We start from the raw sequence: 14,149 nt of genomic DNA, 5'->3' as shown, positions 1-14,149 counted from the left end.
CCAGAGGATAGAATTTTCTCCGGAGGGAGCAATGAAGAGGCCATTGTGGACTGTGAGGCCGAGGATAGAATAGACGCCAGAAGGGAAAGGAGGGGGAAAATGGAGTCCTTTGAGAAAGCATGAAATAGATATTGGTCAGGAGAAATACAGTATAATCATAAGGAGAGTAGGAGATATATACAGTGGGGAGAACAAGTATTTGATACACTGCCGATTTTGCAGGTTTTCCTACTTACAAAGCATGTAGAGGTCTGTAATTTTTATCATAGGTACACTTCAACTGTGAGAGACGGAATCTAAAAAAATCCAGAAAATCCCATTGTATGATTTTTAAGGAATTAATTTCCATTTTATTGCATGACATAAGTATTTGATCACCTACCAACCAGTAAGAATTCCGGCTCTCACAGACCTGTTAGTTTTTCTTTAAGAAGCCCTCCTGTTCTCCACTCATTACCTGTATTAACTGCACCTGTTTGAACTCGTTACCTGTATAAAAGACACCTGTCCACACACTCAATCAAACAGACTCCAACCTCTCCACAATGGCCAAGACCAGAGAGCTGTGTAAGGACATCAGGGATAAAATTGTAGACCTGCACAAGGCTGGGATGGGCTACAGGACAATAGGCAAGCAGCTTGGTGAGAAGGCAACAACTGTTGGCGCAATTATTAGAAAATGGAAGAAGTTCAAGATGACGGTCAATCACCCTTGGTCTGGGGCTCCATGCAAGATCTCACCTCGTGGGGCATCAATGATCATGAGGAAGGTGAGGGATCAGCCCAGAACTACACGGCAGGACCTGGTCAATGACCTGAAGATAGCTGGGACCACAGTCTCAAAGAAAACCATTAGTAACACACTACGCCGTCATGGATTAAAATCCTGCAGCGCACGCAAGGTCCCCCTGCTCAAGCCAGCGCATGTCCAGGCCCGTCTGAAGTTTGCCAATGACCATCTGGATGATCCAGAGGAGGAATGGGAGAAGGTCATGTGGTCTGATGAGACAAAAATAGAGCTTTTTGGTCTAAACTCCACTCGCAGTGTTTGGAGGAAGAAGAAGGATGAGTACAACCCCAAGAACACCATCCCAACCGTGAAGCATGGAGGTGGAAACATCATTCTTTGGGGATGCTTTTCTGCAAAGGGGACAGGACGACTGCACCGTATTGAGGGGAGGATGGATGGGGCCATGTATCGCGAGATCTTGGCCAACAACCTCCTTCCCTCAGTAAGAGCATTGAAGATGGGTCGTGGCTGGATCTTCCAGCATGACAACGACCCGAAACACACAGCCAGGGCAACTAAGGAGTGGCTCCGTAAGAAGCTTCTCAAGGTCCTGCAGTGGCCTAGCCAGTCTCCAGACCTGAACCCAATAGAAAATCTTTGGAGGGAACTGAAAGTCCGTATTGCCCAGCAACAGCCCGTGGGCCAAAATCCCTAATGCAGTGTGTGCAAACCTGGTCAAGACCTACAGGAAACGTATGATCTCTGTAATTGCAAACAAAGGTTTCTGTACCAAATATTAAGTTCTGCTTTTCTGATGTATGAAATACTTATGTCATGCAATAAAATGCAAATTAATTACTTAAATTACTAAGTGATCCTGAGCCTATTTGCAATGTGTTTACACAGCGGGAAATGCAGAAGTATGTTATTTTTTCGCTATGATCAGCTCATAAAAAATTTACGGATACTAACTTGAGACCGCTGATCATGACAATTTAGCACACAGGGTGAAACTCCTGGACAGCAGTTGTGAGTAGCCTGATTGTCCATTCCATATTGTCCATTTTACTTTGACCTGTCTTGTTTTTAGGATATGTTGTTTGTTAACATGTCAGTGCATTTTTTATTTGATTGGTCGCCATTTAGGTTAGGCTATTTGATCGAAGAAACCTGCATGATGTAAAACGTTTCCGTCTCATTACATTGTCATACATTTTATCTCCAGCCTGTAGGTTACAGAAAAGTCCACATAATCTTTCTACCATTATGCTATATCTGCTACATCATTTATGTTCGATTCTTTTATTGACGGAACGTTGGTGGAGCGCTGCAGTGATGCGACTCTCCAACAGCACCCTGGAGAGGCGTGCAGGGAATGGACAAGATAAATATTTTGCATCCCTGCCTTTGACAAAGTGGGAACTGATTATCACAGGGCGGCATCAGCACTCACCAAAAGCCCATATGCCACTGGTTGAAAGAAATTGTCATTGTTTTGGTGTAGAATTATGTGAGGTTTTATGTGTTGTTGGGAGGTGCGTCTTGGTCAGTTTAGCTCAGAAAATGCCGCCCTCGTCAATCTGCCGCCTAATCCTGCATAATGAGTGGGCTGGCCCTGGCGCCTGGTACCTACTACCACACCCTGTTCAAAGGCACTTAAATATTTTGTCTTGCCCATTCACCCTCTGAATGGCACACATACACCATCCATGTCTCAATTGTCTCTAGGCTTAAAAGTCCTTTAACCTGTCTCCTCTCCAAATCAAATGTAATTTGTCACATACACGTGTTTAGCAGATGTTATTGCGGGTGTAGCGAAATGCTTGTGCTTCTAGCTCCGACAGTGCAGTAATATCTAACAAGTAATATCTAACAATTTCACAACATATACCCAAAACACACAATCTAAGTAAGGAATGGAATTAAGAATATATACAGTTGACGTCAGAAGTTTACATACACCTTAGCCAAATACATTTAAACTCACAATTCCTGACATTTAATCCTAGTAAAAATTCCCTGTTTTAGGTCAGTTAGGATCACCACTTTATTTTAAGAATGTGAAATGTCAGAATAATAGTAGAGAGAATTATTTATTTCAGCTTTTATTTCTTTCATCACAATCCCAGTGGGTCAGAAGTTTACATACACTCAATTAGTATTTGGTAGCATTTAAATTGTTTAACTTGGGTCAAATGTTTCGGGTAGCCTTCCACAAGCTTCCCACAATAAGTTTGGTGAATTTTGGCCCATTCCTCCTGACAGAGCTGGTGTAACTGAGTCTGGTTTCTAGACCTCCTTGCTCGCACATGCTTTTTCAGTTCTGCCCACAAATGTTCTATAGGATGAGGTCAGGGCTTTGTGATGGCCACTCCAATACCTTGACTTTGTTGTCCTTAAGCCATTTTGCCACAACTTTGGAAGTATGCTTGGGGTCATTGGCCATTTGGAAGACCCATTTGCGACCAAGCTTTAACTTCCTGACTGATGTCTTGAGATGTTGCTTCAATATATCCACATCATTTTCCTTCCTCATGATGCCATCTATTTTCTGAAGTGCACCAGTCCCTCCTGCAGGAAAGCTTCCCCACAGCATGATGCTGACACCCCTGTGCGTCATGGTTGGGATGGTGTTCTTCGGCTTGCAAGCATCCCCCTTTTTCCTCCAAACATAACTATGGTCATTATGGCCAAACAGTTATATTTTTGTTTCATCAGACCAGAGGACATTTCTCCAAAAAAGTACGATCTTTGTCCATGTGCAGTTGCTAACCGTAGTCTTGCTTTTTTATGGCGGTTTTGGAGCAGTGGATTCTTCCTTACTGAGCGGCCTTTCAGGTTATGTCGATATAGGACTCGTTTTACTGTGGATATAGATACTTTTGTATCTGTTTCCTCCAGCATCTTCACAAGGTCCTTTGCTGCTGTTCTGGGATTGATTTGCACTTTTCGCACCAAAGTACGTTAATCTCTAGGAGACAGAAAGCGTCACCTTCCTGAGCGGTATGACGGCTGCGTGGTCCCACGGTGTTTATACTTGCGTACTATTGTTTGTACAGATGAACGTGGTACCTTCTGGCGTTTGGAAATTGCTCCCAAGGATAAACCAGACTTGTGGAGGTCTACAATTGTTTTCTGAGGTCTTGACTGATTTCTTTTGATTTTCCCATGATGTCAAGCAAAGAGGCACTGAGTTTGAAGGTAGGCCTTGAAATACATCCACAGGTACACCTCCAGTTGACTCAAATTATGTCAGTTAGCCTATCAGAAGCTTCTAAAGTCATGACATTTTCTGGAATTGTCCAAGCTGTTTAAAGGCACAGTCAACTTAGTGTGTTACTTCTGACCCACTGGAATTGTGATACAGTGAATTATAAGTGAAATAATCTTTCTGTAAACAATTGTTGGAAAATGTACTTGTGTCATGCACAATGTAGATGCCAAAACTATAGAAATTTGTGGAGTGGTTGAAAAACGAGTTTTAACGACTCCAACCTATGTGTATGTAAACTTCCGACTTCAACTGTACATATGGACGAGCAATGACAGAGCGGCATGAACTAAGATACAGTAGAATATTATAGAATACAGTATATACACATATGAGATGAGTAATGCAAGATATGTAAACATTATTAAAGTGACTAGTGTTCCATTTCTTAAAGTGGCCAGTGATTTATAGTCTGTCTATAGGCAGCAGCCTCTAATGTGCTAGTAATGGCTATTTAACAGTCTGATGGCCTTGAGATAGAAGCTGTTTTTCAGTCTCTCAGTCCCAGCTTTGATGCACCTGTACTGACAGGCAGTGGCTCGGGTGGTTGATGTCCTTGATTATCTTTTTGGCCTTCCTGTGACATCGGGTGCTGTAGGTGTCCTGGAGGGTAGGTAGTTTGCCCCCGGTAATACGCTGGGCAGACCGCACCACCCTCTGCAGAGCCCTGTGGTTGCGGACTGTGCAGTTGCCGTACCAGGCGGTGATACAGCCCGACAGGATGCTCTCAATTGTGGATCTGTAAAAGATTGTGAGGGTTTTAGGTGCCAAGCCAAATGTCTTCAGCCTCCTGAGGTTGAAGAGGCTCTGTTGTGCTGCCTTCACCACACTGTCTGTGTGGGTGGACCATTTCAGTTTGTCAGTGATGTGTACGTCAAGGAACTTAATCTACACTGATTTGAAGTGGATTTAACAAGTGACCAATAAGGGATCATAGCTTTCACCTGGTCAGTCTTTGTCATGGAAAGAGCAGGTGTTCTTAATGTTTTGTATACTCAGTGTATATCTGGGGAAGTTTCCAAGATCACAGTGTTCTCCATCATTGGGAAATGAAAAAAATATGCAACTACCCAGACTCTGACTAGAGCTGGCCGTCCGACCAAACTGAGCAACCGGGCAAGAAGGACCTTGGTCAGGGAGGTGACCAAGAACCCAATGAGCACTCTGACAGAACTACAGAGTTCCTCGGTTTTGTATTTTGTATTTGTATTTATTACGGATCCCCATTAGCGGCTGCCAAGGCAGCAGCTACTCTTCCTGGGGTCCAATCACAATTTACATACAATAAAACATTATTACACACTACTCTACCATAACATATTTACAATACAAAATGCATGCGCCGAATACAACAGGTGTAGACCTTACAGTGAAATGCTTACTTACAAGCCTTTAACCAACAATGCAGTTGGACTGTGAAGAGACCTCTGGTGGCATGTCTCGTGGGGTATGCATGGGTGTCCGAGCTGTGTGCCAGCATTCGAAACAGACAACTTGGTACATTCAGCTTGTCAACACCTCTTAAAAAAACAAGCAGTGATGAAGACAATCTCTCTTCCACTCTAAGCCAGGAAAGACTAACATGCATGTCATTAATGTTAGCGCTCTGTGTACTTTTAAGGGCCAGCCGTGCTGCCCTGTTCTGAGCCAACTGCAATTTTCCCAAGTCCCTCCTACTGAACAGTAGTTTAGGTGCGACAAAACTAGGGCCTGTAGGACCTGCCTTGTTGATAGTGTTGTTAAGAAGGCAGAGCAGCGCTTAATTATGGACATACTTCTCCCCATCTTAGCTACTGTTGTATCAATATGCTTTGACCATGACAGTTTACAATCCAGGGTTACTCCAAGCAGTTTAGTCTCCTCAACTTGCTCAATTTCCACATTATTCATTACGAGATGTACATTTACATATGTAGTTGAGGTTTAGGGTTTAGTGAATGATTTGACCCACATACAATGCTTTTCGTTTTGGAAATATTTAGGACTAACTTATTCCTTGCCACCCATTCCGAAACTAACTGCAATTCTTTGTTAAGTGTTGCAGTTATTTCAGTTGCTGTAGCAGCTGACGTGTATAGTGTTGAGTCATCTGCATACATATGTAACAGTGTTGCTTCCGTCCCTCTCCTCGCCCCTACCTGGGCTTGAACCAGGGACCCTCTGCACACATCGACAACAGTCACCCTCGAAGCACCGTTACCCATCGCTCCACAAAAGCCGCAGCCCTTGCAGAGCAAGGGAAACAACTACTCCAAGGTCTCAGAGCGAGTGACATCACCGATTGAAACGCTACTAGCGTGCACCGCTAACTAGCTAGCCATTTCACACCGGTTACACATAGACACAATGGCTTTACTCAAAGCCAGAGACATGTCGTTAGTAAAGATGGAAAAAAGTAAGGGGCCTTAACAGCTGCCCTGAATAATTCCTGATTCTACCTGGATTAAGTTTGAGAGGCTTCCATTAAAGAACACCCTCTTTATCCACATTATAGCAGGGGGTGTAAAGCCATAACCAGCAGCAGACTATGATCGATAATGTCAAAAGCCGCACTGAAGTCCAACAAAAAGCCCCCACAATCTTTTTATCATCAATTTCTCTCAGCCAATCATCATTTGTGTAAGTGCTGTGCTTGTTGAATGTCCTTCTCTATAAGCATGGTGAAAGTTTGTTGTCAATTTGTTTACTGTAAAATAGCATTGTATCTGGTCAAACAAATTTTTTTCCAATAGTTTACTAAGGGTTGGTAACAGGCTAATTGGTTGGCTATTTGAGCCAGTAAAGGGGGCTTTACTATTCTTAGGTAGCGGAATGACTTTTGCTTCCCTCCAAGCCTGGGGGCACACACATTCTAGTAGGCTTAAATTGAAAATATGGCAAATAGGAGTGGCAATATCGTCCACTATTATCCTCAGTAATTTTCCATCCAAGTTGTCAGACCCCAGTGGCTTGTCATTGTTAATAGAGACAACAATACTTTTTTCACCTCTTCCACACTCACTTTACGGAATTCAAAATTACAATGCTTGTCTTTCATAATTTGGTCAGATATACTTGGATGTGTAGTGTCAGCGTTGTTGCTGGCATGTCATGCCTAAATTTGCTAATCTTGCCAAAGAAAAAATTATTAAAGTAGTTGGCAATATCAGTTGGTTTTGTGATGAATCAGCCATCTGATTGAGATGGGAGAACCTGCGAGAAGGACATTAGTCTCTACAGCAATTCACCAATCTGGGCATTATAAGAGAGTGGCCAGACGGAAACCACTCCTGGGAAAAAGGCACATGACAGCATACCTGGAGTTTGCAAAAAGCCACGTGAAAGACTGAGATCATAAGGCAAAAGATTCTGTGGTCTGACCAGACAAAAATGTAACTCTTTGGCCTGAATGCAAAGCGCTATGTCTGGAGAAAACCAGGCACAGCTCATCTCACGTCTAACACGATCCCTACCGTGAAGCATGGTGGCAGCATCATGCTATGGGGATGCTTTTCAGTGGCAAGGACTGGGAGACTGGTAAGGATAGAGGAAACAATGAATGGAGCCAAATACAGGCAAATCATTGATGAGAACCTGCTTCAGAGAGCCAATAACCTTAGACTGGGGGGTGAACATTTACGTCCCAACAGGACAATGACGCCAAGCATACAGCCAAAGCAACGCTGTAATGGCTTCAGAACAAGAATGTGAAAGTCCTTGAGTGGCCCAGGCAAAGCCCAGACTTGAACCTATTGAAAATCTGTGGAAAGACTTGAAGATTGCTGTTCACTGCCGCTCCCCATCTAACTTAACAGAGCTTGAGAAAATCTGCAAGGAATAATGGGAGAAAATCCCCAAATCCAGATGTGCAAAACTGATACAGACGACTCAAAGCTGTAATCGCCACCAAAGGTGATTCTACAAAGTATTGACTCGGGTGTGAATACTTACAGTATGTGCATTAGATTGGATTGTATTTCAAAAACATGTTTTCACTTTGTCATGATGGAGTATTGTGTGTAGATGGGTGAGAAAAATATATATTGAACAAAAATATAAACGCAACATGTACAGTGTTGGTCCCATGTTTCATGAGCTGAAATAAAAGATCCCAGAAATGTTCCATCCATACATAAAGCTTATTTCGCTCAAATTTTGTGCACAAATTTGTTTACATCCCTGTTAGTGAGCATTTCTCCTTTGCCAAGATAATCCATCCACCTGACAGGTGTGGCATATCAAGAAACGGATTAAACAGCATGATCATTACACAGGTGCACCTTGTGCTGGGGACAATAAAAGGCCACTCTAAAATGTGCAGTTGTCACACAACACAATGCCACAGATGTCTCAAGTTTTGAGGGAGCGTGCAATTGGCATGATGACTGCAGGAATGTCCACAAGTGCTGTTGCCAGAGAATTTAATGTTAATTTCTCTACCATAAGCTGCCTCCAACGTCGTTTTAGAGAATTTGCCATTATGTCCAACTGGCCTCACAACCGCAGACCACATGTAACCACGCCAGCCATGGACCTCCACATCTGGTTTTTTCACCTGCGGGATCGTCTGAGACAAGCCACCTGGACAGCTGATGAAACTGAGGAGTATTTCTGTCTGTAATAAAGCCCTTTTGTGGGGAAAAACTAATTCTGATTGGTTGGGCCTGGCTCCCCAGTGGATGGGCCTTTCTCCGAAGTGGGTGGGCCTATGTCCTCCCAGGCCCACCCATGCTGCGCCCTGCCCAGTCATGTGAAATCCATAGATTAGGGCCTAATTAATTTATTTCAATTGAATGATTTCCTTATATAAACTGTAATTCAGTAAAATCTTTGAAGTTGTTGCATGTTGCGTTTATATTTTTGTTCCATATATGAACTTTGTAACTGTTTTAAAATCACCAATGGCCTCATGGTATCATCCCTGAGCAGTTTCATTCCTGTCCTGCATGTCAGTTCAGAAGGACGACTGTATCTTTGACGTGTCTGGGTGGTTTAATACATAATCCACACTATAATTATTTTTCTGACAATGCTTAAAGAGATATTCAATGTCTGATTTGTTATTTTTACCCATCTACCAATCACTGCCCTTTTTTACAAGGCTTTCGAAAAGCTCCCTGGTTTTTGTAGTTTAATCTGTGCTTGAAATTCAATACTTGACTGAGGGACCTTACAGATGTTGTATGTATAGGGGACAGAGGAAGGGTTAGTCATACAAAATCATGTCAACCCCTCTTATTTTCACACAGAGTGAGTCCATTTAACTTTTTATTTGATTTGTTAAGCCAAATTTGACTCCTGAACTAATTTAGGCTTGCCTAAACAAAGGGGCTGAATACTTATGCAACGACTGACTATATTTTAGTTAATTTTGTATTCATCTTTTTTAAAAATAGAATTGTTCTTCCACTTTGACATTAGAGTATTTTGTGTATATTGTTGACAAAAAATGTCAATTACATCCATTTCAATCCCACTTGTAACACAATAAAATGTGAACAAATCCAAGGGTTCTGAATTATTTTGCAAGGCACTGTATTTCCACACTATGAGGTTGGAATAATACTGTGAAATTGTGAAAATGCTGATAACGCCCTTTTAGTGTAAGAGCTGTTTGAAACGACAGCCTGAAATTTCAGTCTGTATTGGTTGGATTGAGTTTTGGCCTGCCTGGTGACATCACCAGGCGGTAAATTAGTTAATAGACCAATAATAAAGAGTTCCAAACGTCTCTGCCAATAACAGCACATTTTCTATTTTCCCACTCAGACCACTCCTAGACAGTCTTAGCAAAATTGTTGCTTAAGAAATCGCTCTTGGCTAAGAAACTATTTTTAACCATGTTAAATGAAAACAATCACAGTAAGGTACTTAATTGTCACCCCAAAATTATATTGATATTGAGCTAAAAATGGCTGCATTGGACCTTTAAACATCCCTATCTCAAACTTGAAAAACATACCATGCTGCAATAATCAACAATAAATCTCTTTAAAATAACAAATACAACACTTTGGACTGCAGTGTCTCTGTGCATCCGAGGTAAAAACACAAGAGTTTTAAAAACGGATCAACGTGAAAACATACTCAGTGGCCAGTTTATTAGGTACACCCATCTAGTACCGGGTCGGACCCCCCTTTGCCTCCAGAACAGCTTAAATTATTCGGGGCATTCTACAAGGTGTCGGAAACGTTCCACAGGGATGTTGGTCCATGCTGACGCGATGCCATGACGCAGTTGCTGCAGATTGGACGGCTGTACATTCATGCTGGGATCAGCCCATTCCATCTTATCCCAAAGATACTCTATTGGGTTGAGGTCTGGGGACTGTGCAGGCCACTCAAGTAAACTGAACTCGCTGTCATGTTCTAGGCGATGTTTTTCCACTCCTCAATTGTCCAGTGTTGGTGATCGAATGGGCGTGGGCGTGGGCGTCTGCTGTAATAGCCCAATCCGTGACAAGGATCGACGAGTTGTGCGTTCCGAGTTGCCGTTCTGCACTCCACTGATGTACTGCGCCGTTATGTTTGTTTGTGGCCCGCCTGTTAGCTTCCAGGATTCTTGCCATTTCTCCTTCGACCTCCCTCATCACCGAGCTGTTTTCGCCCACAGGACTGCAGCTTACTGGGTACTTTGTGTTTGTCACACCATTCTCGAGAAACCCTAGACACTGCCGTGCGTGAAAATCCCAGGAGGGCGGCTGTTTCTGAGATAGTGGATCCGGCGCGCCTGGCACCGACGATCATCCCACGCTCAAAGTCGCTTAGGTCACTCGTTTCGCCCATTCTAACGTTAAATCGAACAGTAACTTAATGCCTCGATGCCTGTCTGCCTCCTTTATATAGCAAGCCACGGCCACATGACTCACTGTCTGTAGGAGCGATCCATTTTTGTAAACGGCGTGGTATACCTAAAACTGTGTGGTTCGGCAAGGCAGGTTTTGTAGCTACCTCAATCAAAGGCACACTCAATCAGGACAAATATATAACAATGAAAAGAGTGGACATCAACATCATAAAAATCTATTTTCAAGTCCAGCAGTAGACAAATATGGACTCTCAGAAAGGAGGTAAACTGGTGATAATGAGTCCTGTAAGACCACTAGCAGATCACTAGAGGGCGATGCTGGGTTATAAAGACTTGTTCCAGCACTAGTAAGTGTGGGGATCTCCTTCCAAATCAACAATCCTACCTTTATAGCAAACCTCAGCAAGAAATCAATACAGTACAATCAATTAACAATCAAAACATTTATAATTTCAGTGGACTCACATTTCAATGCTAGCAGCATGTCACCCGACATGTCACTGCTAATTTCATCGTTTTAACTGCTGAGGCAAGCAAACAAATAAATGCCTTCTCATTTAGCTGATTGACGTAGGTAATGGATCAAATAATCTCGGCACATAGACAATGGGTCAAAGTACCACAGAGCAACCTTGAGATACTGCAGCTACACCTGTCGCCCCTCACTCACTCACTCAGCAAACAGGGCAAGCAGTGGGTGTGTCATCCTCACACACCTCTGTCCGTCACATTACCAGGATTACCGTGACCGGTTGGGCTCCGGCTCCAACGACCCTGTGACCTGGAAGTGGATGCCGTCCCCAGGCAGTGGGGAGGGGATGAGTGGGCAGAGCCAGCAGACGTACCAGTGGGTACCCAGGCCGTGCCGTAGGTTGCCCAGTACACCCAGGTTGTAGGGTCTGCGGATGGCGTACCACTCCCTGGTGGTCTGGCCTCGCAGGAGGAGGAAGAGGTGGAAGAAGAGGAAGGCTGCCACCAGCAGGAAGCCCAACACACAGGTGTCTGCGATGAAGGCAAAGGCAAAGGCCCGCGCTGTCACCTGACCTGGAGGAGAGGCGAGAGAGGGTCAGAGAATAGTACAACGCTCACACACAAACACACCTCTCTCTGTATTTCACACACACATACACATACACATTCCCTTTCTTTCTCTCTCTCTCTCTCTCTCTCTCTCTCTCTCTCGCTCACATACACATCTCTCACACATACACACCTCTCACTCGCTTGGCTCTCTCTCCCTCTCTCACACACCCTCCCCCTCTCTCCCTCCCTCCCTCCCTCCCAGTCTAACCAGAGACGAGCATGATCCAGGGCATGAGTAGTAGCAGGATACTGTGCAGCGTGACTCCTTCCTTCAGGATGATGATGAACACCTCAGCGTTCATCACTACAGCGTACAGCAGCCCCGTCCACATGAACAGCAGACAGCTGATGAAGTAGCGGTAGTTCCGGAAGCCCACACACTGGCCGAAGAACACACAGTGGTGGTCTCGTCTCAGAACACACACTTTACAGTCATAGCAGTGGGAGCACCGTGGGGGAGTGTGGGTCTCACATGTGTAGCAGTACCTGTAGGTAGAATAGAGGTGTGTTACAGTGTAATAACTGCTGGTATAACAACGTCATAAACACTGGGGAAATAATATTTGAATAATGAGAACAATCTCTGCCCCCATAACATTATCTGAATACCGGCAGCCTATTTATGAGGAAGTACCTCCGGTCATCATTGCATAGTCTCAACACACATTGATGTGATTCAACCAGTCTTAACAATTTGTTTGATGATGAACCATTATGTCTGTTTAGATGAACCTAATGATGAACCATTATGTCTGTTTAGATTACCTCCAGCCTTGCGCCATGCCTTCTGAGCCCAGGAACACTCCTTGAATGCTGGGGCTGGTTTTCAGAAACAGCGACGCGTTCCATGTGATGTTGCCCAACATGAAGTACTGCGCGAAGAGGTGCAGAGTCTTCCACACTGTAGACCAATGGGTCTTCTTCTGGTCCGATTGGAGCGGGGCCTCGACCAGAACCAGGTAGCTCACCTCCGCGGTGATGGAGAACACGAGAACGGTGTTCAGAACGATGGGCAGGTGGCGGCACGTCTTCTCCACGCGATCCCACACCCGACCTGCGAAGCTAAACAAGGTCATGGTGCCTTGTCGGTCTTGTGTTCTCTATGCTTCCTTGTTGTCGCGACTCTGTTGTGATTTTAACTAACAGGATATCTGACAGGCGAATGAAGGGGGATGTTTTTCACAGACGTATCATGTTTGTGATCTGATGCTGACGTTAGCGATTTAGTTAGTACGGACGAAATAATATAAATTTCTACAATTTATCTGTTGTCATTAACAAACACCGGTGTGTGGATAAGCGCTGTGCTATTTTCACCTAATGCGATTTCATTTTACAAAGGAGTGGAGCTGTCAGCGTAGCCTGTGTTACATGAAAAGACGTCCCCCATATCTATACCTATCGCGTAAATGTTCCGTGTGAAATTACTAAAGGACCGTCCTTCAACAAAGATGTTATATTCCTCTCTGACTACAATTAGTAATGTGCATTTACATTAAGATAAACTCTCCTAAATATGAAAATTAATTATTTACTATCAGATAATCAAATGACATTACTTTCATTTTATGGAGATTATTCATTAGTGTAACATTATTTGTTCTATATATTTTCTTACTCATAGTGATGACAGCAAAAATAATAAGGTTTCCCCAATTCATCTGTGATGACAGTGATGTCCATATGCCCCCTGTTCCTCCCCCTAAAAGAGAGTAATCCATCCAACCCTTAATCCATGTTAATCCCAGGCAGCCGTTTGTGAGCCTTCGATTTCAAAGGTTGGTTGGTTCCTGTCATGCCTGTAGTGAAAGATAAATTATGTCTACCTGGTATATGGACGGTGCCGAGGATAACCGAGGTGGTTATACAAAACAGGGACCAGAAAGTCTGCTACAGAGGTGAGAGTGTAAAACCAGAGAGAACCTCTCATGTATCCTTTTATTTTAGATGATACAGGGGTTGAATGATTGCTGTGACTTGATGTGACTACTAGTATGATATTAATATATATATATATATTTTAACTTGCTTTTTCAACATTGTTATTTTGATTATGAGAAGTATATTTTTGTTTATTGTACAGTATGTAAAAGGACAGAATCTCTCCACCACTAGGGGTCAGTGCCGCCTGTATTATGGAGTAATCCATGTCGGGAAATAAAAATAATTAGAAAATGTTCAGTAGCTCTGTTGTGTGTCTTCCTCCCCACAGTGAGCGCAGGAGAATGAAGCTGCAGAGTGACCTTGTGACCTTACAGAGGGATGAGCGCCTGTGAGT

At 43.5% G+C, this 14,149-nt stretch overlaps 2 protein-coding genes across 2 annotated transcripts in view; one reads left to right on the top strand and one right to left on the bottom strand.

Annotated features, from left to right (window-relative positions):
• Nucleotides 1-14,149, top strand: part of LOC311107599 (monocarboxylate transporter 8-like) — a 274,710-nt gene that overhangs the window by 244,371 nt on the left and 16,190 nt on the right. The window lies entirely within an intron of this gene.
• Nucleotides 11,217-13,244, bottom strand: zdhhc24 (zDHHC palmitoyltransferase 24). Its single transcript, XM_084150067.1, has 3 exons — nucleotides 12,637-13,244; nucleotides 12,080-12,357; nucleotides 11,217-11,832 (listed from the first exon to the last, which is right to left on the bottom strand). The coding sequence occupies exons 1-3, from the start codon at nucleotides 12,945-12,947 to the stop codon at nucleotides 11,528-11,530; spliced, it is 894 nt and encodes a 297-aa protein (XP_084006193.1). The 5' UTR covers nucleotides 12,948-13,244; the 3' UTR covers nucleotides 11,217-11,527.

This window comes from Coregonus lavaretus (assembly GCF_964263955.1).
Source record: "Coregonus lavaretus genome assembly, chromosome: 32".
Lineage (NCBI taxonomy): Eukaryota > Metazoa > Chordata > Actinopteri > Salmoniformes > Salmonidae > Coregonus > Coregonus lavaretus.
This window is presented reverse-complemented; position numbering and strand designations above follow the sequence as displayed.

Coding starts and splice junctions, on each gene's coding strand:
- zdhhc24 (XM_084150067.1), bottom strand. CDS start 12,947: ATGACCTTGTTTAGCTTCGCAGGTCGGGTGTGGGATCGCGTGGAGAAG. Junction 12,358..12,636: donor GGCATGGCGCAAGGCTGGAG/GTAATCTAAACA, acceptor TTCTACCTACAG/GTACTGCTACACATGTGAGA. Junction 11,833..12,079: donor CTGGATCATGCTCGTCTCTG/GTTAGACTGGGA, acceptor CCTCTCCTCCAG/GTCAGGTGACAGCGCGGGCC.